Source organism: Rattus rattus, chromosome 2 (genome assembly GCF_011064425.1).
Source record: "Rattus rattus isolate New Zealand chromosome 2, Rrattus_CSIRO_v1, whole genome shotgun sequence".
NCBI lineage: Eukaryota > Metazoa > Chordata > Mammalia > Rodentia > Muridae > Rattus > Rattus rattus.
In genome coordinates, this window is record NC_046155.1 from 171,216,639 (window position 1) to 171,240,547 (window position 23,909).

General features: G+C 55.3%; 2 protein-coding genes across 3 annotated transcripts; one reads left to right on the forward strand and one right to left on the reverse strand.

Annotated features, from left to right (window-relative positions):
* The first annotated feature begins 233 nt into the window (after positions 1–233).
* Klc3 (kinesin light chain 3) lies at positions 234–9,801 on the forward strand. The gene is made up of 13 exons (XM_032894293.1): positions 234–313; positions 5,005–5,270; positions 5,990–6,220; positions 6,714–6,783; positions 7,090–7,309; positions 7,637–7,724; positions 7,822–7,923; positions 8,249–8,422; positions 8,739–8,829; positions 8,912–8,952; positions 9,036–9,142; positions 9,268–9,331; positions 9,498–9,801. Exons 2-13 carry the CDS (start codon positions 5,013–5,015, stop codon positions 9,567–9,569), a joined length of 1,518 nt encoding a protein of 505 aa, XP_032750184.1. The 5' UTR covers positions 234–313; positions 5,005–5,012; the 3' UTR covers positions 9,570–9,801.
* On the reverse strand, positions 8,527–21,969 carry Ercc2 (ERCC excision repair 2, TFIIH core complex helicase subunit). Of its 2 annotated transcripts, XR_004386956.1 has the most exons (23): positions 21,933–21,969; positions 21,618–21,717; positions 19,442–19,519; positions 19,304–19,366; positions 19,052–19,165; positions 17,778–17,894; positions 17,573–17,689; positions 17,141–17,264; positions 16,945–17,041; positions 16,725–16,858; positions 16,479–16,647; positions 15,914–16,032; positions 14,070–14,139; positions 13,923–13,992; positions 13,739–13,840; positions 12,637–12,700; positions 12,155–12,276; positions 11,056–11,148; positions 10,899–10,971; positions 10,651–10,722; positions 10,340–10,483; positions 10,072–10,215; positions 8,527–9,868 (listed from the first exon to the last, which is right to left on the reverse strand). XR_004386956.1 is itself a non-coding variant. In XM_032894292.1 (22 exons), the coding sequence occupies exons 1-22, from the start codon at positions 21,648–21,650 to the stop codon at positions 9,776–9,778; spliced, it is 2,211 nt and encodes a 736-aa protein (XP_032750183.1). In that variant the 5' UTR covers positions 21,651–21,924; the 3' UTR covers positions 8,527–9,775. The 2 variants fall into 2 exon arrangements, 1 of the variants encoding a protein (XP_032750183.1); XM_032894292.1 differs by lacking the exon at positions 21,933–21,969 and having other exon boundaries at positions 10,340–10,478; positions 10,647–10,722; positions 21,618–21,924.
* Positions 21,970–23,909: the final 1,940 nt, after the last annotated feature.

Here is a 23,909-nt window from a genome sequence, read left to right on the forward strand (position 1 = left end):
CTTTACTGTCTGAGCCTTCTCGCAGGACCCCAGACAGTTTTCAAAAATTCTTAAACTGCAGGCTTCTCCTACTGCAGCGGCGTAGGGCGTGCCCTGAGCACCTACAGGGGCGTGGCCTCCACCCGCCCCGCCCCACCCCGATCCTAGACTGAGGATTTCTCAATGTGTGTCGACCGAGGGCGTGGCCTGCGCACCTGCGGGGGCGTGGCCTTGCCCTGCCCCATCCCCCTCAGGAGCCTCCCGGACCAGCGGCTTCGCAGCGGGAGCAGCCGGGTCTCCGCGCAGCGAGGCGGTTCAGACGGGCGGCCGTCAGGTGGGCACGGGGGACGGCGGCGGCTGCTTCGGGATTCCCGAGGGGGCCGCAGGGATGGAGAGAAGGGGCTATGGGTCTGGCGGCTCGGATGAGCCTCGGGGTCCCCGCGGGGCCCTGCCCCGCCCCTAGCCGGGTAGAAAAACAGCTGCGGGCGGGGCGGGGCCTTGTGACGCGAAGTCCGGTGCAGGGTCTCCGCGGCCAGGAGAGAGGCTGGCGCGCTGTTGGAGAGTCCCCAGCTGCAGCCTAAGAGTGCAAGACGTGCATGGTGAGGGAGCCCTGCGCGGGGGTGTGCAAAGAGAGGGAGTAAGGCAAGGGGCACTGTGGAAACTGAGGCGGGGAGAACGGAGTTGAAGGCGAGCCTAGGCTTCGTACTCAAGGGAGACAGAAGGAGGGTGGATTGTGGGTACAAGTGTCAAAGGGAGGAAGAAAAAGAAAAGGGGGAGAGAACCAACAAGGAGAGTAAAAGCACGTGTTGCCAAACTGTCAATTTCTCGAGTTTGGTCTACAGGATCCACAAGGTGGGAGAAAAGAATGGACTCCCTTAAGTTGCAAGTTGTCCTCTGACCTTCCATGTTCCTCTGCCATACATAAAGGGAAAAAAAATAAATAAGGACCAGGCATCATGATGCACACCTTTAATCCCAGCACTTGGGGGTGGGGGGTGGGGGGACAGAGGCAGATGGATTTCTGAATTTGAGGCCAGGTTGAGGGAATTCCAGGACAGCCAGGGCTACATAGAGAAACTCTGTTTATATATTAAAGAAATTCTGTATCAATATATACATATACATACATATGTATATGTAAATTATATATCTTTTTAAAAGTAAGAGTGTAAAAGGGAGATAGGTTACCATGTCACTCTGATGGGGACAGACCGAGTGAATGTAGGTGATCTTGTCTAATTGTCTGTGTGTGTGTGTGTGTGTGTTACGTGTGGACTGTGCACAGTACTGAGCATGTGCGACTGAGATGCTGAGTCTGTGATCAGCTCTGTACTTGTGGCTGATTCACACGTATGGCCATGGGTGACAGGGAATGGGCTGCCTAATGGGGTTGGATCTAGGTGTTATGTGACAGTTGGGGTGGAGTGTGTGGAATTGTGTCAGCGATATGTGACTGTCACTGACTAACTGTTGACTTTCTGGTTGTGTATCCCTGGGGTGGGGATCTGTGGGGGGGGTATGAGTGTGACTGTGTCTGCAAGCTGGGGTTTGCATAGGTGTGTGTGTGTGTGCGTGCGTGCACGCTGTGTGCCTGCTGTGGACTGGTGAAGCTCTCATGGGGCTCCTGTGAATGCTGGGGACAGCTCGAGTGGCAGGTGGCTGCAGCTGAGCTGTGGCTGTCCCATGATTGTTGATCTGGGTATCAAGCTGTGGGAAGCTGCATATGGAGCAAAGGCTTCCGTGGGTCTGAGATTGTGCCGTGGGGTGGTGACCCTGGCCACACTGGGGCAGAGTGACTGGAGTCAGGGCGGCTCACCCTGAGCTTGTGTGGTAAAGAGACTGTCTGCTTACGGTTTGTGAGGTTGAGCCCACTCGGGTTCCACACGCTCTCACCATGACCTTATTTGTGTGTCTCTATATATGGTTTTGGTTTTGTTTGTAGAGATGAAGTGACCCTGAACACCAGATCCTCCAATTTCTTTTCTTTTTTTTCTCCCCCGGAGCTGAGGACCGAACCCAGGGCCTTCTGCTTGCTAGGCAAGCGCTCTACCACTGAGCCAAATCCCCAACCCCGATCCTCCCATTTCTGACTCTGAGTATTGGGATGACAGGTGGGAGAGGCCACATCTGGGGAGAAGTTGAAATGGTTTTTTTGGTTTTGTTTTGGTTTTGTTTTTTAGACAGAACTCACTCTGTAGACCAGGCTGGCTTTGGACTCAACGAAATCTTCCTGCCTCTGCCTCCTGAGTTGCTGGGCTTAAAGGTGTGGCCACCATTCCTCTCCAGAGTCATAACCTGGCGGTACCCAGTTAGACCATTGGAATTAAGGTTTTGACTTTAAAGCCTTTGGAAATGCTGCTCACAAAGTAGAAAGTGTATTTCAGAGTTTGAAGTTGGGTCTCTTTCTGGGCTGGAATGCTGCAGGAGCACACACACACACGCACGCACGCACACACGCACGCACGCATGCATGCACACACACATGCACACGCACGCACACGCACGCACGCGCACACACACACAAACATGCACACACACACAAACATGCACATGCACACACACAAACATGTACACACACAAACATGCACACGCACACACACACACACACCTACTTGTTACTCTGAGATTTAGAAAACGCTGCTTCAGGCAGCCCCAAGATCATCAGAGGAAGTGGGGTGGGCACTGGACTCTGTGTGGAGCAGAGGATTATCTCTAAAAACTACATGTATTCAGCCCAGCAGAGATGGCTCACGCCTTTAATCCCAGCTCTTGGGAGGCAGAGGCAGGTGAATCTCTGAGTTCAAGGCCAGCCGGGTCTATAGAGTGAGTTCCAGGACAGCTAGGGCTACGCAGAGAAACGCTGTGTTGGAAAACAAACAAACAATAAACAAGCCCTCGACTAGTGCTGTCTGCCTGTACCAGTGCTTGAGGCGGCACAGGAAGGTTTAGCCAAGGATGGCTTGGAACCCCGATTTGAGAGCTCAGATCCCAGATTTGTACCATATGCCCATCCATCAACTTTTTATTTTTCCCTTATGGTATTAGGGATGGAATCCAGGGCCTTGGCAATGTTTGTCTAGCTGTTTTCCCAGTGTCTTCTTTTTCTTTTAAGATTTTTTTCTTTTCGAGGCAGAGTTTTTCTGTATAGCTCTGGCTATCCTGGAACTCGAATTGTAGTCCAGGCTGGCCTGAACTCAGAGAGGCCTCTGCCTCCCACGTGCTGGGATTAAAAGCGTGCCACTACCCCTTGCTACGATTTATTTTTATTTTATGTACATGAGCGTTTGCTTTCAAGCATGTGTGTGCAATACCCACATGGCCAGAAGAGGGCGTCAGATCCTCTGGAACTTGAATTGGTTAGAAGTCAGCATGTGGGTGCTCCGTCCTCTGCAAGAGCAGTAAGGGCTCTTCACCACTGGTCTTGCCCCCAGACCCTAGGTTTTCTCTTTCAAAGCAGAGTTCATAGCTACTGGGCCTTTGATCCTCCTGCCTCAGCCTTCAGTGCCAGAATTTCGAGTGTATGCTACCACACCCGTATTCTGAAAAGGAGGAAGTGTGGTGTGGTTTGTGTTTCTAAGATGAGATTGTGTGTATTCTTTGTTTCTTTTCTTGTGTTGTGTCTCTAATTAGGTAACGCATGCGCCTGGTGTTTGGAGAGGGTGGGGGCAGGGCGTGTGAAAGGAGGGAAAGTGTGTGTGGAGCTGGGTCTGAGATGGGAATCTGTCGTTCACTGGGTCTTTAAGAAGGACCTAGGCTGTTGGGGATTTAGCTCAGGGGGAGGGCGCTTGCCAAGCGAGCGCAAGGCCCGGAGTTCGGTCCCCAGCCCCGGAAAAAAAAAAAAAAAAAAAAGAAGGACCTAGGCTGCGACTCAGTTGATAAGACTGCTTGCTTAGAATGCCCATCCTAGGTGTGTATAGCATATCCAGGACCTGGGGTCCATCCCCGGCACCCCATAAATGGAGTGTGGCAGTATGTGTTGCTTAAGGTCATCCTCAACTAGATAGCAAGGTTAAGGACACTCTGGGCACATGAAACCCAACTTCAAAAAATTAATTGAAAATCCCTTTTAAAAGGCTAGGAGGTGGCACATACTTCTAGTCCCGGTACGATAAAGACAGAGAGAGACAGGTGGATTTCTGTGAATTCCAAACCAGCCTGGGCTACACAGTGAGACCCTGTCAAAAATAATAATAAAGGAAGGAAGGAAGGATGGGAGAGTTTTGTGTGTTTGCTGAGGTGTGCTCTCGAGTAGTGTGTGTCGGGGAGGCTCCCCCTCTAAGCCTCTGACTTGGTTACCCACATGAAAACACACAAAAACCCATTTGGTGGACCCCAGCAGTGCTCAGGGGTCACATGGACACTGTGAGCCACAGCCGACCTCATCAAGCTGCGGTGGTTGGGTCCCTGGGGTGGTTGGGTCCCCTAGTCCTGTCTGTCCATCAAGATTTTGCCAAGCGCGAGGCGAGCCAACAGTCGGCCCCTCCTAGACACCTCCACCCACCCTTTCCCCAGCCCTTTGCTCTGCTTCTCTGCTTTCAGGGTTCCATCCCTCATCCCTCACCTCTGCCCCCCCCCACCAGTGGCCTGACTGGTTCCTGACAAAACACCCAAAGAATGATCTCACTGGGAGCCTGCCGCCTCCACACGCTCCGCCCCTCAGCGCCCCGCCCCTCAGCCCGGCAGAGGTGGCACCTCCGGTCCCAGGGCGCTTAGCAGGCTGGGAAGCTCTGAACTGGGGTGTCTGGGGACCTGGGTGGGGGGGCTGGACCAGGTGAGCAGAGTGCAGCGGGGTGGAGGGAGCTCTGGAACCATCTGTTGGTCCTCTTGGCTAACCACACACAGTTAAGAGCTGTCCTCCGGGTTTACGAAGGTAGAAAATTCCCGATGAAGGCTGCCTGTGATGGAAAGGGCTTGAGCAGAGAGAAAGCTTAGCCAAGATGGGTGGACAGAGGATGATTGGAATGAAGAGAGGCTGTGAGTCTGTCTGACCCAGGTGGTGACTCCCCCAACCTCACTGCCCCTCAGGAGCAGCCATGTCTGTGCAGGTGGCAGCTCCTGGAAGCACAGGGCTGGGCCCAGAACGGCTGAACCCGGAGGAGCTGGTGCGGCAGACGCGACAGGTTGTACAGGGACTGGAGGCCCTGCGGGCCGAGCACCATAGTCTGGCTGGGCATTTGGCGGAGGCCCTGGCTGGACCAGGCCCTGTGGCGGGTGTAGAACTGCTGGAAGAGAAGCAACAGGTGGTGAACCACTCCCTGGAGGCCATTGAGCTGGGACTGGGTGAGGCCCAGGTATGCGGGGCTATGGGGGAGCTTAAGTCTGGGAGGGAGGAGGACCAGAGATGATGATGATGATGGTGTGTGTGGTGTGTGTGTGTGTGTGTGTGTGTGTGTAGTCAGGTTTGGTAGGGGAGGCCCAGGGTCAGGTAGGAGGTCTGAAGGAGACAGGCCTAGAAAGAGGGACTGCAGGTCAGAGATTGTATCCCTGAGAAGCATTAGGGATGAACTTTTGTGTGTACCAGATGTGATTCTCCTGTTGAACCTGGGCGTGCAGTGAGTTTGGGGTTTTACGTATAAATGGAACCCTAGTAAGGGGCTGGGCGTGGCTCAGTGGTAGGGATTCTAGGCAGGGGCTCTACACTGAGCCACGCCCCCAGTCCCTCCCTGGGGGATTCTAGGCAGGGGCTCTACCACTGAGCCACGCCCCAGCCCCTCCCTCGATGGGGGATTCTAGGCAGGGGCTCTACACTGAGCCACACTCCTGTTACTCAGAGATGGATTTTAGGCAGGTGCTGCTGGCTTTCATAGCTGGAATAGGAATTAGTCCTATGTGTAATTTAGGTGAAGTCAGGAATTTCTGGGAAACTTTATCAGAGCCACATAGCAGGGTGTCTTGAGAATCTGGGGGAAACTGTGTAGAATGGGTATGTGTGACTTAATGTAAAGCCTGGGCTGGGGCTGGGGCTGTCCTTGGACGAATCCACTCCTACTCATGGGTCAGTGCTCCACAGGTGCTGCTGGCCCTGTCTGCACACGTGGGTGTGTTGGAGGCTGAGAAGCAGAGGCTACGGGCACAGGCACGGAGGCTAGCCCAAGAGAACACATGGCTTCGAGAGGAGCTGGAGGAGACACAGAGGCGACTGCGGGCCAGTGAGGAGGCTGTGGCCCAGCTGGAAGAGGAGAAGAGCCACCTTCAGTTCCTGGGGCAGCTGAGGCAGTATGACCCGCCCGAGGAGAGCCAGGTAGCAGGGGCAGGGTCCTCCACAGAGCTCCAGGATGCCCTCAAGTCTTCCTTAGCACTCATAGCCTTATAGCCCTTCAAGTACATACGGGGTCCCTAAATCCCCACACCTAAGTGAGCTTCCAAAATCCCCTCAATGCTCCCTAGGGCTTTCAGGTCTTCTCCCAGCTCACTGAAACCTCTAAGGCTCTCATCCCACGCCTTTGTCAAGCTCAGAGGTACTATGGCTGAGGCTGGAGGATGCTGTGAGTTCTAGGCCAACCTGGGCTACATTGTAGTGAGACTCTTGCCTCATAAATATACCAGTCCTGGAGTCAGGCATGGTGGCTTGCCTTTAAGCCCAGCACTTTGAAGGCAGAGGCAGGCCAGCTAGTCTATGCGATGAGCCCCTGCCCTAAACACCAGAAAGCTACACAGGCCGGCCTGATGTAGCTTCAGGGCTTCAGCCTCCAACACTTGACATTCTCAGAAATACTCTTTCCTGTTTACCACAGAGGCCGGATTCCCCGCCTCGCCGAGACAGCCTGGCTTCTCTCTTCCCCAGTGAAGAGGAGGAAAAGAAAGGTGGGTGTGTGGGAGCCCTGGGCACGATATCAGAGGGTAACCACGCAGGACTGCAGGCTAAGCCTGGGGCAAGAGCCTTGCCCTAAGGGACACTGAGGCCTCTGAGGAGGGGAAGCAAGTGGCTCTGATTAGCAGGGACATTGGAAGCTGGAAGTCAGTCATGTTCGGTTCTGGCACCTAACATGCCGCTGGCTGGTTAGATTTCTGAAATCCCTGTGTCCTGTCAGCACAAGGCCATACTCCGAGAGGTGGCTGTGGGGTACAGGCTGAGGCCCACTGTGGCTGACTCTACACCACCTCCCCCAGGTCCTGAGGCAGCAGGAGCAGCAGCAGCGCAGCAGGGTGGCTATGAGATCCCAGCTCGTCTGCGCACTCTGCACAACCTGGTGATCCAGTATGCTAGCCAGGGCCGCTATGAGGTGGCAGTTCCGCTGTGTCGCCAGGCCTTGGAGGACCTGGAGCGGAGCTCAGGCCACTGCCACCCTGACGTGGCCACCATGCTCAACATCCTGGCACTTGTGTACAGGTGAGGGCTGTGGCTAATTGGGCCAGACTCCACCTGGGATAGTGGGGGAACTGCAACCCCCTGACTAGGTAAAGCACCTGGGGTGGGGACAGGAAAATGAAAGGAACAGAGACCTAGAGAGGCAGTGAAAGCCAGAATCTAGAATTTGGGCACCAGAGAATGCAAGGGACATGAGACATGATGCTTAACAGGGCTGGCAATGTGGGGACCCAGAGCTAGAGGCCTGAGAGGTGTGAGAAAGGGGGCCCCCTGAAGGATGCCAGTCATTCCTGGCTCAGTTCAGCCTGTGACACCAGCTTAGCCCAGCCTTCCGTCCCTGCCCTGCAGGGACCAGAACAAGTACAAGGAGGCCACGGAGCTTCTTCACGACGCCCTGCAGATCCGGGAACAGACGCTGGGTCCTGAACACCCTGCAGTGAGCAGAGTTCAGGGAGGGGGTGTGTTTTGGGGGGAGATGGACTCAGGAGGGTGAGCTGCAGGGCCCTCCTCCTTCGACAACTGTCTTCCTACAGGTGGCCGCCACCCTCAACAACCTGGCTGTCCTCTACGGAAAACGTGGCCGTTACCGGGAGGCAGAACCCCTCTGCCAGCGTGCTCTGGAGATCCGTGAGAAGGTGCTGTGCCCAGCCCTGCTCCCCATCACTGGTACTTCAAGCTACCTGGCACACCTTGCATTTGGTGGCAAGTCCACCTCATTTGAGCGCAGAGCACCCAACCTTGTGACCTTAGTGAGCTCACAGTCCAATCCTGACTTTGACCCCTGTACCCTCTCACATCTTAGCTGATTAGCCGGACTCAGTACCCCATGACCTCTAACTTCACTAATCTCCACACCCCATTAACTTCCACTCTGTTCCTATATTCCCAGCCCGGGACCCTGGACAGACAGTGGCATCTCACCAGCTACCCTATGTGACAGATGGCTTGTGTATACCCTAGGTCCTGGGTGCTGACCACCCTGATGTGGCCAAGCAGCTCAACAACCTGGCCCTGCTGTGCCAGAACCAGGGCAAGTTTCAGGATGTGGAGCGGCACTACGCAAGGGCCCTGAGCATCTACGAGGCCCTGGGGGGGCCACAAGACCCAAATGTGGCTAAGACCAAGAACAACCTGGTAAGGCATGTCAGGTGTGTCCTGTCCTGGGGGTTCTGTAGGGAGGGAAGAGACCACGGGCTCCTGCAGGCCCTTCAGTACAAAAAACCAGAAGCAAACCCCAGTTCAGAGTCCTGTGTCAGATTTTACTGTGGTCATGGGGGGTGACCCCAAACATTTCACCCACTGAGGTAGGAGACCAGCGCAGAGATGCAGGACTCGGCGGCTCTGTGCTGTAGTAAGCTGAGGCAGGATGCTGGGGAAGGCGGGCAGGTCTGAGAAGTTCCCAGGCCTAAACAAGATGCCCACGCCCTGCCCCTACCCTCCCTCCCCGCAGGCCTCGGCCTACCTGAAGCAGAACAAGTATCAGCAGGCAGAGGAGCTATACAAGGAGATCCTCAGCCAGGAGGCCCTGCCTGCCCCGCTTGGTGAGCCCACCCCTGCACCCTCCTGCACACCCTCCTGTGTGGAGTTCCTCACTCCCACCTCCATGTCCCTTCTGTCCCTCAGGAGCCCCCCAGGGAGGCACAGCAGGTGAAGCACAACAGCAGGTAAGCAGGCTCTGCCTCAGGTCCTTTTGGGTCTGGTCTGGGTGGGCCTCCACCATGCCCACAGGTCACTGTGCCCTCCCCAGGTCCTACGCAGGAGCAGTTCCTTCTCTAAGCTCAGAGAGTCCATCCGGCGTGGAAGCGAGAAGCTGGTCTCCCGCCTCCGAGGGGAGAGCATGGCAGGGGCTGCAGGGTGAGTGCTGGCTGAGCTCAGGAGCTTGCCAAGAACCTTCCATGACGTCAGCCTCAGTGACACTGGTCAGAGTCAGGGACCTGTACCTTCCCAACTCACACCTGTCTTTTTGGGCTCCTCTTCAGGATGAAGAGAGCCATGTCACTCAATATGCTGAACGTCGATGGTCCAAGGGCTGCCAGGATACAGGTGAGGAGCCAGTGATGGAGTAGGGCGCTGTTGGCAGGCTCAGCAAGACGGGAAAGGTGGGGCAGCCTCCTGGGGCCTCAATGTAGGGGTGAGTTGGTGGGTAGGGCATGAAATGGCTCCAGTGTCAACTGGAAAAGAACTCTAACCACTCCTGTGCCTGTCCCAGCTCTCAACCCAGCACCTGAATGAGGCCTCTCGGACCCTCAGCGCCAGCACGCAGGATTTGAGCCCGCGCTAAGTGGCCTGGCTGCAGTGGTCACAGCTTCTCAGGGATCAGGAAGGGTGGGTGGGTGGGTGGTCACCCTGCACCCTGCCTGGGCAGCATGTGTGGATGGGGAGGGACCCTGTGATCCTCCCTGCAATTAAAGGCTGTGCACTGGCACTGGGTGTTCGCCGGGGGGCCCTGGGACCTTCCCTCACCTCCCGAGAGCCACAGTCCCGTGTTCAGAGCTGCTGTGCAATCTGCTCAATTCGCTGTAGCGTCTCCTCGGACTGCAGCTGCTCCAGACTGAGCAGTGACAGACCCAACTGATCCTCCTGAGGGACAGAGGCAAAGGACAGGCGTCAGCTCGCATCCAACTATGTGATTGAGAGTGTCCAGTGGCTGGAGCACACGGCCAGACTAGGAAAAGGGGACTAGCGCTCTCACCTGTCCTTTACCTCCTGAATATGGGGACTGAGGTGACTAGGAAGCAGGTGCACACCTGGTGGCGGGAGAAGCGTGCGGGGCCCAGGCTTACCCGGTGGAAGGGCTGTGCCATCTGCCGCAGGAAGTACTTGGCGACCTGTACCCCCTCATCCACGGTCAGGTTGAGGTTGGAGTCAGTCAGGTGCTCCTGGATCCATCGAGGCAGCTTCCCACGCTTGTCAGCCCGAGCAAACCGCTGTGAGGAGGGAGGGGAAGGATGTTAGACCCCAGGTTGGAGCCCAGGCTGCCTACTACCCTGTACCCTGTGAGGAAGAAGTTGGGCTAGCTGGATTGGGGTGCCCAAAAGCCCTGAACCCCACCTTGTCAGCAAAGACCATGAGTCCATAGTCTGTCTTGCCCCTGATAGCGCGACCCACACACTGCGCTGCATGGCGCATGGCATCAAAGGTGAGGAAGTCATTCTCTCGGATCTGGAACTGGTCCCGCAGATACTCTAGCCTGGCCTGGGGGACAAGGAGGTTGAGGTGGAGAGCCTGCCCTTCCCCGCCACAAGGCGGCACAACCGACACCACCACCACCACCACCACCACCACCACCACCACCACCACCACCACCACCACCACCACCACCACCACCACCACCACCACGACATCACTGATTCCCCACTCACCTTGAGAATTCTGGCTCTGGGTGTAAACATAGGGGACACCAAACATGATCACAGCCCGCCCGTGGTGGTGCACTGCGGGCAGGAACGCAAGGTTACAGTGCGCGCCTGGGCTGGCTGGGGCTAAGGCACGTGCTTAAGTCACCCCAGGGTGTGGAAAGGGGACAGAATCCCTGTGTGCCCAGTGGTCCCCAAGGGAGCAGCAGTGGTAGGGTGGGCAGGCCCCTGGACTAACGGCCAGGTCTACTCACCAAAGTCAATCCCTTCTGACACTTTGCCCCGAGCCACTGAGAGCAGAATGGCCCCGCGGCCATTCTCACATGCCTAGGGAGGTGGAAACAGTCACTTCTCAGCCCTCTCCCACACCCGTTGGCTGCCGGCCTTCCCCTGCCTGTCCCAGGCACTCACCTCTTGGTACTTCTCCAGGGCCACACTGGTCTCAGCCCCATCCTGGGTCTCAATGAAGAGCAGTTTGTTTCTCTGGATGTTTTCAAGGATGCCCTGGGGGTGACAGGGAGGTCAGGGCTCAAGCCACACAGAGTCAAGCACTCCAATTTCAGCCCCACTGCTATGGCCTCCATGAAGACCCTTCTCTATGCCCCCAGCTGTCCAACCTCATTGGCAGCCTAAAGTGGGGAGCCAATCATCACCCAAGGTGGGCAAGAGGCCCCAGAGTGGCAAGTGACTGGTGGAGGGTCTGCCGACAACCGCGGCAGGACCAACCAGGCCGTCCTCAGACCAAATCTGTCACTGCAGTGGTGAGCGAGGGACAGAGACAAAATCCGGCAGCCCACCAGAAGAGACTCTGGGTCCAGAGAGAGCAGGCAGGGTTACCTGTGCAGCCCAGTGAGCACACTCTACCAAAGATGCTAAACACGGGAGGGAGTTTTACGTGGGAAGAAATGAACTCTGACCCTATCTCACCGAGCCCAGTGAGACTGTTGTGTCTCAGAGACACAGACTCTGGCTTCAACAGTCAGGCTGGCGGGTCTCTGTTCTCAGAACCAGGGACTGCCTGGGATAATGGCCTGTACATGTTACACGTATGCTCCTGTACATGTTACACGTATGCTTGCTCCACCATTCTACAGCCCCTCACTGGGAGACGCCCTGCCTGAGACACACCCAGTCTACAGTGCCTGCTCAAACTAGGCCTGAAAGCTGGGCTCAGCAGTCACAAGACAGAAGAGCATCCCCCTGCGGCACAGAACCCCACGGCTCCATCCGACCACACAGGTTTGAGAGCTCCAGGTCTAGCTTAGCCCTCCAGAACCTGCACACCCTAGCACCAAGCCTGCTTGCTAGGATGTAGTCTGCAGTGACCCCAAGAGCACTGCAGCACACGAACCCCAAAGGTGGGATAGTCCCCTGTGGTGGGGACAGGCAGGGTAGGGGTGCTGTTGGCATCACTGTCCCGCCCTGTGACACGTCGTCACCAGTAGAAAGAGTGGGTGAAGCCACAGGAAGAGCAGAGCTGAGAGTGTGGGCAGCAGTGGGCAGGCGTTACCTGCTCATACCAGGAGGCTACAGTGCTTTCCATGTACTGGTAGCTGGTGAAGAAGGCCACGATGCCATCAGGGACCACGGCAGACATCTCCAGCAGGAGGTTGCCATAGTTGCGGATTACAGCTACAAGAGTAGGGTAGAGACTGGACTCTCCTGCCTCCCACTGAGGCCACATACCCATTCCCAATTCATTCTCCCGAGCATCCCTGATATCAAGGCCATGAAACGTGTGACAGCACAAGAAACAAATGGAGTGGTTGTCTCTTCCATGTGACCCTCAGGAGCCAGTGCCCAAAGTCCCAGGGGCCCTGTGCTATGTGCTTAACTCAGTGGTGTGCCCGGTAGTGCAGATCTCCAAATGAAGAGACCCAGGGCGCTGAGGGTGGGAAGGCCCCCTGTGCTAGCCATAGAGGCTGGGGTCTTGCGATGGCACAGGTCCTAGGCCACCTGAGACCCACCCGACCAAGCCTCCGGGTGACTCACCGATATCTTCTCTGGTCTCAAATTTGGAGCTGATTGCTACCTGGTCATTACCACGGCCAATGATCTGGAAGAGTCAGAGTTAAGGACAGTGTGAACACAATGACAGTCAAAACCCCCTTGCTTGAGATGGTGTCTCATGTAGCCCAGGCTGGCCTTCAGACTAGGAGCCTCCCCAAGGCTCTCCATCCTCCCAAGCCCATGAGAAGGCTGTTCTCCAACCCCCTGAAGTTCTGTGTAGCCAAGGTGATGCTGGTTCTCCTGCCCCTCTCCCAGATTTGAGATGAGTGCCCCATGCATGCTAGGCAAGCACTGGATCAAATAAGGCCCGAGTTCAGGGAAGCCTATGTATGGGGACAGCAGATCACACGGCCTAAGTCTCTGTATGGATACAGTAGGTCACGTGGCCTAAGCCTATGGTTGGCACTGCTTGGACAAATGCCTAGAGCTCAACCATGAGCCACTCACACAGTCACACAGCAACAAGCCCTGGGGAAGGGCTTCTGTGCTTCTAAGTAGTGCTATATTACAGCCTTGGGCAGTTCCAGACACAGGTCACGCCACAGCACACATCCCATTAGCAACCTTCCCCAGCCCACCCTGCTGCGGAGACGAGAGGCCTGCAGGCAGGCAGCCTCTGACTCGGCCCTCCACAACACCTGTGCTCCATAAGCAGGTGACCCAGCTACAAGCCCTCCCCACAGTAAGGTTTTCTGTGCCAGGCTTCCCTTGGCTGCTGTGACCCGAGGCCCCGCCTAGAGAGCTGTGGGGCTCTGAACTGCAAAGGTCATGAGGCTGAGGGGACAGCTCTGTCCCAGGCTTCAGAGGGAGGCTCATTACACAAGACACAGCTGGATGTCAAATGACAAAGCCACCCTCAGTAAGATGATGCCCAAGCACCAGCTGCCCAGGCCTGCGTCGCACCAGTGTACACTTCGCGTGCACGTGTCTAAGTGCCATGTTGCTGGGAAGGGGCCTGAGGGCCCTCCCATGTTGGCAGCACTTAGTAACTTGGTGCATCCACCAGGTCTGAGCCTCAGCTGAGCAGCCGGCTGCCGTAGTTGAAGCCAGGAGGCAGGCGACCCCACCTGCCTCACCCACTCACCATTGGGCAGAGGCAGACTCGGGCCAGCGTCATGGTGAAGGTTGCCATTGTGACCGGGTGGAAGTCCAGGATCTTGGGGTAGATGTCCAGTGGGGACAGTGTCTGCAACAGAGACAGCAAGGGAGACCTCAGCAGGATGGCCAAGGACCAGGACCCTGATGAAGGAACAGCACAGAGTCCTCACCCCGGACGTGATGATGACAGACTGGAAGCGTTCAAACACAGGCTTGATGGCCAAGGAGGCGTCCATACAGCTGTGGGGCAATACAGGGTCACACAGAGCAGAGGGCAGGGTCGAGGCCTGTCCCACCCACGCAGGGCTGCATCTCACCTGAAGTGTAGAATGGGGTTGGTGATGGTGGGGGTCCTGTCGTCAAAGGGTTCAATGATAATGGTGAAGCCTGGTGGAGGGGGAGCCAGGGAGTCTCACTGTGATCACCCCAGACACTCACCATCCAGGGACGGAACCGCCCCAGCCTGCCCACTTCTGCACAGCTGGATCGTGCAGATACTCGGGTGCAGAAGCAGATGAGCTGGGGCTTCCTTACATGGCCCTGCAGACAGACAGACCAAGCCCCCACTCCCCAGGCAGCTCTGTCCTCCAGTTTCTCCCACTCCTGCTCCCCACACAGCAACCAGAGACACGCCATGGAACCGAGTTTGCTAGTGTCCACACTTCCCATGACCCCAGAGGTGTGCCATGGATCTGCAGGGACTCCTTACACCAGCTGCTGTGCCAGTTTCCACTTGGCTGAGTCCCTGCCCCAGAGGCCAGTGCTGTGGTGCTGCAGCACTGCCATACTTTCCAGAGGCACCTGGAATCATCTTTGCTCCTCGTTCTCCCCTAGGCTGTGACTCCTGGAAGGGGAGGACGAGGCTGTTTTTAGATCCTCTTGCTTCGACAGTGCTGGGCCTGGCCCCATTTGTTGACTGAACAAATGAATACATTCACGGATTCTGTTTCACTTGGCAACAAATGACCAGGTTTTACGTGTCCAGCCCTTGCCAAGGACACAGCAGGGACCAACACAGCCTCAGTCCCACCCACAAGGGCTCCCTTGTATAGGGGAGACGGCTACCTAGCGAGCAGTGACCTGAGACGCAGCTGGAATAGAGGAGGAGCAGGCCCAGCAGAGGGTGGGCAGGGTGCCTTTCTGAGAGCTAAGGATGCATGCAGCATGCAGGAGACAGGGGGCAAGGGGAAGGAGCTTTCAATCGACTGCAGTGGGTTGTAGGTGGTGGGAGGAGGCAGAAAACAAAGGTGGGCCAAGAGAAGGGGCTAAGTGAGGGCTGAGGGCTGAAGGAAGCAGGCCAACAGCCCTGCAGTGGGGTTGATGGGGTTGGGGGTGGGGGGAATCTATCCTTCTGAGGTTGGCCCGGCTGCAGGATGCCAGCTGACCTGGTTTCCTGGATACTGCAGTAATCCCCAGGGATAAGCTTGAAACTCAGTGTAAAGCTGGCGGGGGGTGGGGGACACATAACACATGGGCAGAGGAGATGAGACAGATGGACCCAAGACCAAGCAACAGCCTCCACAACGTCCTGAGAGCAGGCCTCTGTGCAGTCTCCCTCGAGCTCTTCATGTCCAGTGCCATGCTTCTGCATCCTGGCTTCTCCTCCCAGAGCTCCCCCCAAGCTGCTTTCCTGTTCAGCCTCAGTCTATGGCTCTGTACCTTCCTGCTACATGAACCTCGACAAGTGCATCCCTTGCCCAGAACCTGCCATGGCCCCCTGGTGCCTCAGTCACACACAAGGGCTCCTCACCCACCAATGCTGAGGTGACCCCCAGCATCGCTCTGGTCAGTGCCACACCTGCCGATGCTGAGGTGACCCCCAGCATCGCTCTGGTCAGTGCCACACCTGCCGATGCTGAGGTGACCCCCAGTATCCCTCTGGTCAGTGCCACACCTGCCGATGCTGAGGTGACCCCCAGCATCACTCTGGTCAGTGCCACACCTGCCGATGCACCTTTTCCACCTGCGGCCAGACGGAGCCTCTGAACACTAGCATCGGAACATGAGGCTCCTCCGTCAGGCGCTTGGTATGGCTCCCCAAGGCCCTAAAACCAGCTCAAATTCTCAAATCTTTACGCTCTATCCCCCTGTTGATACCCCGACCCACATAGCTGAGCTCCCGAGTCCTGCTGTCAGGGCCCCAGTAGAGAGGGAAGCTTACCCTTGGCATAAGTGCTGACGAGAGTGGCGAAGTTAGCAAGGAGTGTGAGGGGGGAGAAGTCGGCCAGGTCAGCAATCTCCAGGGTGTGCAGCAGGGAGCGCAGGCGCTCGGCACAGAACCTGAGAAGCAAAGGGGTCAGGAGTGAGAAGTAGCAACAGGCCCAACTCTCGCCACATGTTTCCCGGGAATCTGGGCGTTGTGTGACACTGTCCCCACACTGTATAAGACACCCAGGGCCACCACTCCAGGATGGAGCACAGCTCCCCACTCACTGCAGTATCCTGTCAAGACTCATGGCCAACAGTCACTCTGCTTCTGGCCAGCCAGTGCCATGGCCCCACACACAAAGAGGACTAGCCACACGCTTTCTTAGGCTCACAAAGTCTATGTCATCTGCTCATCCCCCAACATAGGGACACGTGGTTGTGGTACTCACTGCCCACCACACAGTCCCACAGACTCCCTCCACATCCAAAGCTGACCTGACCCACGGCCTTAGCTATGGTCCAGATCCCTCCATCACCAGCAAAAGGTGTGGGCCCGTGGCTCCCGCTGCAGGCCGCACCTGAGGGGCTTGCGCTGGATGCACACACGCTGGGCCAGGCCGCTCAGAAAGGCAGGTGGACTCTCCTGCACCACATGCTGCACACGCAGCCGCCACTTGACATACTCCAGCAGCCGCCGCAGGAAGCCCAGGAAGTGCTCGGCGGTGCGGATGGAGCCTGGCACGGCCTCTGCAGGGAGATCAAGTCAGCTGGTACAGGAGAAGTGTGTGAGGGCTGGAGGCTGGGTGGGGTGAGGTGTAGCTCACCCTGCAGCACCTCATCGGGCAGCACAGGGTTGGCCAGGTGGGCATCTGTCTCCCGAGCTGCACTGGCCTCCCGCAGGCCCTCCACCAGGCGCCGGTACTCATCTCGTAGCCGCTGCTCATCTGTCTCCTTGATCCTGATGGGGACAAGGGACAGGAGCTGGAATGAGGCAGGGGTCCAGGGCCACTGAGGCGCACACAACAGCGGGAGCGGAGAGGGCACCTGAGCACCGTCTTCTGCAGGGTGTCTAAGTTGCTCTGGCAACGGTCCAGAGTCCTGCGGGTGAGGTTGACACTCATGGAGTCGATGCAGACATTGTCTAGGAGAAAGAGAAAAGGGGTGAGAGCTGGGCTCAGTCGGGCTTGGGGGTGGGGGACAGAGGGCTGCCATCGTCTGCACACCCTGATACCCTCCTCACCGATGTTGTGGGCTTCATCGAAGACCACAACGGCCTTGCGGGCCAGCTCTTTGGATACCAGGTCTGCGATCTTGGGGTCCAGGAGGTAGTGGTAGCTGTAAACCACCACGTTGGCATGCAGGATCTGGGCACACGGAGGGAGAGGTTGTCCTGAGCTCTGCTCCCCCCGCCACACCCACTCTACTCCAGGTCCATGAAGGTGCCACAAAGACAGACACAGCAATGGGTGGAAAGATGGACAGGACCACCCAGGCAGGGCACAAAACCACAGAGGTAATAGGATGGAGACAGAGGGGCCAACAGAAGGACGGCACAGCGGCTCATGCCTACACCCTGACAGCTGGGAACCTGAGGCAGGGTTAGTCCAAGTTTGAGGCCAGCCTGGGCTACAAATGAGATTCTGCCTCAGAAGAAAACAAAACGACTCTTCACCGAGTATCGAGCCAGGAAGTAGGGGCACCAGCCCTGCCGCTGCCCCAGGGCCTTCAAGTCATCCAGGTTGTAGATGCCCGCAGGGAGGGGCACCTGGCGTCCATGGGTGTCAAATTCCTGGGACAAGGTCAGAGGGTGGCAAGGTCAGGGAGAACTGCTCTGTCGTGCCCCAGCCCTGCTCCCCAGTCTGGGCTCTCCCCTGTACCTCATAGAAGCGGCAGTGAGGTAGGCTGGCATCCTGCTGGTACTGTGCCCGCACGTATGACGCTGTCAGGCTGTGACACTTCCCATCGACGTCCTTCCCAAAGCGCAGTGGTGTCACCTAGGAGGGAGTTAGTGGACAATTTAAAACAGAGACAGGAAGGGGTGTATATCACCTATTCGAACTGGGTCTCCAAACTCAGACAACAGGAGTAGTGTGTTAGCTGGGGCTTGGGGGCAACAGGGAACCTTCACCTGATTTGCTATTTGTTTTTTGTTTTGTTTGTTTGGCTTTTGGTGTTTGAAGACAGGGTTTCTCAGTGTAATAGCCCTGGCTGTCCTGGACTCATTTATAGGCTAGGCTGGCACAGAACTCTGCGAGATCAGCCAGCCTCTGCCTCCTGAGTGCTGGGATTAAGGCCAGCACTGGGATTATCAGCACCACGCCTGGCTGGTTGATATTTGTTACAAGAACTTGTTGCATCGGTGTCAAGGTGGAGCCTGGCTGAAATCATCCCACGAGAGCTGGGTATGGCAGGAGGGGCCTGTGATCCAGTTACTCAGACAGGTGAAGCGAGAGGATAGCACACAAAGCCGTAGGTGCAATCCAGATCCCAGAAAACCAGCCAGCCAGAGGGCTAGCTGGATGGCTCAGTGAGTATGGACGGCTGCTGCCAAGCCAGACAACCTGATTTCAATCCCTGGGATCCACACAGTGCAAGGAGAACAGACCCCCACAAGTTGTCCTCTGACCGCCCCTGCCCATACGTACACATACATACATGCACACTCATACACACAAACATGTAAGGTTTTAAAGAAATAAATGCCTAAATTTCTCTCTAAACAAGCAAACCCCCCAAACAGAAAACGAAGATGCCTTGAGTAGCCAGCCCTTCTCTGAAAGCACTGGGTCAGCAGCGTTTGGTTCGGGATGTGTGTGGGTTTGAACTACCCACATAAACATAATGGACACTGTGAGGCAGAGCCTGAGGCTGCCATGGAATTAACCTCTTTTGCCTGTATACAAAACACCCACGACTTTGAGTAAGCTACCATTTAGATTTTGACCTGTCCCTTACTAAGGTCAAATGCGAGAGTCTGAGATACCATGTGGCATGGGAGCAGCTTCTGATCTTGGCACAGGTGCCACCCTTAGCCACCAAGGATGAACACTGATCTAACAACTGAAAAGGAAGCCGCACTCTGTCACCTCACTGACAAAGGGTTTACTCTGGGCCTGTAGTGCGTGGCCCAGGGATGAGAGCGAGGGCTCACCTCGGGATGAATGCACAGGTTCTTTCTCGAGCTCAGAGCCAGTCCTAAGAATGGCAGCTTCTCACCCTCCTGCTGCTCGTAGAAACTGAGCAGCTTACGAAGCTCTTCTATGACCTGCTCAGACGATGGGAGCATTAGGTGGGGACCTTAGGACAAACACAAGTTCCTGCCCACCAGGTTACCGAGGGCTGAGACGGGACCACCAAGGCCCAGTGGAGGGGACAGAGCATGGGTTCTGTCTGCACTGCCCACCTTCTCAATCTCCGGCACGGTCCGTGAGCAGTAGATGAGTTTGGTCACCTCCAGTGGATAAGCCTGTGGGTGACAAGTGGCCTCAGCCCCATCCAGTCCCCTCCCCATCCCATTCCTGGCACTCAGGAGGCCACTCACCCGTTGATAGGCCACGATCAGGGCCAACAGGGACACTGTCTTCCCAGTGCCTGAGGGCATCTCCAGGACTCCATGACCCTGAAAGTTGGGCACAGAAAAGATATGGGCTCTCAGAACCCCATCGACATACACTCTGGGGAATTCATCCCTGACGTGCCAGCACCCGACAACAGCACACACACAGTGGAGCTGATGTCAAAGCCCCAGGACTGACAATCCCCACTCCTCCTTTTTTGCTGGACTTTACTTTACTTACATTTCAAATGTTATTCCCTTTCCCGGTTTCCTATCCATAAACCCCCATCCTCTCCCCGCCTCCCCCATATGGGTATTCTCCCCATCCATCCCCCTTACTGCCACCTCCCCCATATTCCCCTGGACTCGGGGTCCAACTCTGGCAGGACCAAGGGCTTCCCTTTCCATTGGTGCCCAACAAGGCTATTCTCTGCTACATATGCTGTTGGAGCCCTGGGTCAGTCCATGTATAGTCTTTGGGTAGTGGTTTAGTCCCTGAAAGATCTGGTTGGTTGGCATTGTTGTTCTTATGGGGTTGCAAGCTCCTTCAACTCTTTCAAATCTTCTAATTCCCCCCAAGGGGGTCCTGTTCTCAGTTCAGTGGTTTGCTGCTAGCACTGACTTCTGTATTGGACATGCTCTGGATGTATCTAAATTTTTCATTCTTAATCCCTACCTACACCCCAAAGGCCTGGCTAGCCTAGTACTTACTATGAACCTCTGGCTGGCCGCAAAGTTTGGCAGTCCTGTTGCCTCCACTTTCTGAGTACTGGGATTACAGGCTGAACCTTATTTCTGTGTCCCTCCTACTGACACAGCTAACGAGTTTACTGAGCAGCAGACAGTTGAAACCTTTACCTCTCTGGACCACAGCATCCTTGCTTCTACAGGCCTTACTTGGAGCAAGGTTGTGAGGACGAATACATTTGTGGGCCAGCAATATGGCTTAGCTGGTAAAGGCGCCTGTGGTCAAGCCTGATCACCCGAGTTCAATCCCCAAGACATACATGGAAGAAATGAACCAACTCCTCTACCCTCCACATGCACACCATAGCATGTATACACACATTCCAAGTAAGTATAATTAAAAACTTTTTTAAAAATTAAGTTTGTGTTCAGGGCTGTTGAAATAGCTCAGCAGGTAAAGGTGCTCCCACCAAGCCTAACAGCCTGAGTTTGATCCCTAGAACCCACATTAAAGTGGAGGATATCTGGGTGGTGTTGGTGCATGCCTTTGATCCCAGCACTTGGGAGGCAGAGTCAGGTGGATCTCTGAGTTTGAGGTCAACCTGGGCTATGCATTGAGTTCCAGGAGAGCCAGGGAAACCCTGTCTCAAAACCCAAAACGAAACAAAAGTGGAAGGAAAAACCAACTCCACAAAGTTGCCCTCTGATCTCCACATATGGAATCCTTCCCTCCACTACTGTGACTACCAGGAACACCTCCACACAGACCAATCAGCCTCTGTCCGTCAGCCTGATTAAAGCCTGTCACTCAAGCTACCTAAGAACCTAAGGCAGGAGGATTGCTAAGATGAAGTGCTGTGCCATCTTGATGGCCCTTATCTTTTTAAAGGTCGTGCTACACAGCCCTGGCTAGCCTGGAACTCACCCAGACTGGTTGCAAACCCCCACTTTTCCTCCTACCTCAGTTCCTCAGGGCTGGGGTTCCAGGTATGCATCATCTTATGCTGTGTTAATTTGGTGTTGGGATTTGGGCACACTAAGCAAGTATTCTACCAACTGAGCTATAACCGACTCTCCCCTATTAGCTAAATGTTTTTGGAAACACAGTCTCCCTATATATAGCCCTAGCTAGCCTGAAATTCACTATGAAACTCAGGCTGTCTTTCAAACTCGAGCAATCTTTCCTAAGCCTCCCGGCTCCGGGAATTACATATTGTAATTACTGTCCCATTCAGTTTATGCGGTGCCAAGATGGAACCCAGCGTTTCATCCATGGTAGCTAGGCAAGACCCTACCAACTGGGCTCCTAGTCCTGCTAGTTACATTTGTTGTTAGTACACAGTCTCGCTGTACAGACCCGGCTGGCCTCCGAACTCGCAGCGATGCTCCTGCCTGGGTTTTCAGGGTGCGGGATAGCAAGGATGTTAGCCTGCGGGAGCCACCAGAGTGCCAGGAGAACAGCCTCACCACACACCTTGGCGTCCAGCGTGCGCTTGAGCTCCAGCATGTAAGAGAACTGCTCCGGGTAGATGTAGTCGTACGGGAAGTAGACCAGCAGCCCATCCACGTTGAGCCTGGCGGCGGCGAGGCGTCGGTGCCCGGTGCTCTCCAGCCGCCCCGGCCTCCGCGCCGCCCGCCCGCCCCCGTGGCGTCTCCCCGCCACGGACCCCGAAGCCACCCGGACCGGTCTCCGTAGCCTCTCCACGCCGCGACCCGGCCCCGGCGACACCCACCGGCCGCCCCATCGCCCACCGCAGTGCCGACCACTCTTCCCGAGACCCCATCTCACTTCATGGCGGCTGGTCGCGGCGTCCACTCGCCCGCCTCCTGAATATTCAACGAGGAGGCGTGACCTAGAGCAACACCTTTCTCGCGATGCCATTGGCTGAGTCTTCCCGTCATTCCTCCAATCGGAAAACTGGCGCGTGCGCATAGCTGTGAGAGGGCGGACTCCGGAGAGAAGCGGTGCCCAAGGCATCGCTGAGGATCGCCGAGGACTTCGAACAGAACACAGAAAGTAGAATGTCGAGAGAATCGTTACAGTTCATTGACGTTTGCTCCTCCTGGTTCTGTCCTGGTTGTCCAAGTCGGGAATAGAGTTTAGGAGAAAATAACAGAGGAATTGGAGGCTGTTCGGAGCCTTTAAGTTACAAAGGCGAGATTGTACCAGACAAGCACGATTTATAAAATACTGGTGTCCAAACTTAAGACAGGAAACCTAAAAACAGCTCCTCCTATTTATTGAACTCTTACTCTAGCCAGATTCTACCACGTGTTTTTTAAGCATTCATTAATATGGGCTGGAGAGATGACTCAGATATTAAAGCTTAGGCTCACAAACAAACAAACAAAAATGCATTAATTAAGGGCCTGGAGGAACCGCTCCGTAGTTAAAAGCACTTTGTGATCTTGAAGAGGATTAGGGTTTCCAGCCCCCACCCCCCCACCTCCAAATCAGGCAGCTTACGATCATCTTTAGGGCTAGTTCCATGGAATCCAATACCTCTGGCCTATGGAAGGAAGAGGAAATCTGCAGAATTTGGTTCAGCTCTTTCCGTCCACCATGTGTGGGAATTGAACTCAGGTCAAAAGGCAATGGCGGTTTACTTCATTAGTCTTCTCATGAACCCTTCCTGCTCTCTTTTGAGACTGTCTCACTATGTAACCCAAGCTGGTCCGGAGGAGCTCACGCTGTAGCCTGGGCTTCCCCCCAGCCCCCCACTCCTACTTGTGACTCACCCACCTCAGACTCCTGAGGGTCAGGATAGCAAGGCTGGACTATGCTGTCCGTTATTTCCTATCTCTGGATCCCTGCTCAAATGTCACCTTCACCTTTTTCTTTGTTCCTTTGCTCCTTCCTTCCTTCCTTTTCTTTTTCTTTTTCTTTTTGAGACAGAGTCTCTCTATTTAGTTCTGACACTGTTCTAGAGCTTACTCTATCCGCAAGGTTGGCCTTGAACTCACAAAAACCTGCCTGTCTCTGCTTCCACAATATCTGGCTCTTTCTTTTTAAAAAAAAAATATTTTATTTTTGATGCGTGCGTTTTGCCTCATGCATGTATGTGCATCAAGTGTGTACCTGGTACCCACAGAGGTCAAAAGGCATCAGATCCCCTGGTGCTGGAGCTATTGATGGTTGTGAGGCACCATGCAGGTGCTGGAAATCAAATGCAGATCCTTTCTTTGCAAGAGTAGTGGTGCTCTTAACCACTGAGCCATCTCTCCAGCCCCACTTTCTTTCTTTTTAAAATTACCTTTTTTTCTGTCTTAGTTACATGGCTTTATTCATGTATTTGTTCCATGGGAACTCTCCGTGCTTGTCAGAGAACAACCTGCAGGAATAGCTTCTTTCCCTCCATCCTTTCTTGGCTCCTGAGGCTTGAACAAGGGCTGTCAGGCTTGGCAAGTGTGTTTACCTGCTGAGCCATCTCCGCAGCTCTTGGATTCCATGTTACAAATGTCCTGCACCTTGGTTTATAGACCAGGCTGGCCTCGAACTCACAGAGATCTGCCTGCCTGTGCCTCCTGAGTGCTGAGACTAAAGGTGTGTGCCACTACTGCTTGGCTAGTTATACATAGCTCTTGCTCTCTAAACTTAAACCTCATGTTAAGACCCTAAAAATGGGCTTTGGGGGAAGTGGAACCAGACTTTTTTATTTTTCTTTATTTCCCTCTTTAAAAAATGTTATGGCTCAGCGGTTAAGAGCACTGACTGCTCTTCCAGAGGTCCTGAGTTCAATTCCCAGCAACCACATGGTGGCTCACA

Coding starts and splice junctions, on each gene's coding strand:
- Klc3 (XM_032894293.1), top strand. CDS start 5,013: ATGTCTGTGCAGGTGGCAGCTCCTGGAAGCACAGGGCTGGGCCCAGAA. Junction 8,953..9,035: donor CAGGTGAAGCACAACAGCAG/GTAAGCAGGCTC, acceptor TGCCCTCCCCAG/GTCCTACGCAGGAGCAGTTC. Junction 9,143..9,267: donor AGCATGGCAGGGGCTGCAGG/GTGAGTGCTGGC, acceptor GCTCCTCTTCAG/GATGAAGAGAGCCATGTCAC.
- Ercc2 (XM_032894292.1), bottom strand. CDS start 21,650: ATGCTGGAGCTCAAGCGCACGCTGGACGCCAAG. Junction 19,166..19,303: donor CCGTGCCGGAGATTGAGAAG/GTGGGCAGTGCA, acceptor TCGTCTGAGCAG/GTCATAGAAGAGCTTCGTAA. Junction 12,701..13,738: donor GAGTCTGCCTCTGCCCAATG/GTGAGTGGGTGA, acceptor TGACTCTTCCAG/ATCATTGGCCGTGGTAATGA.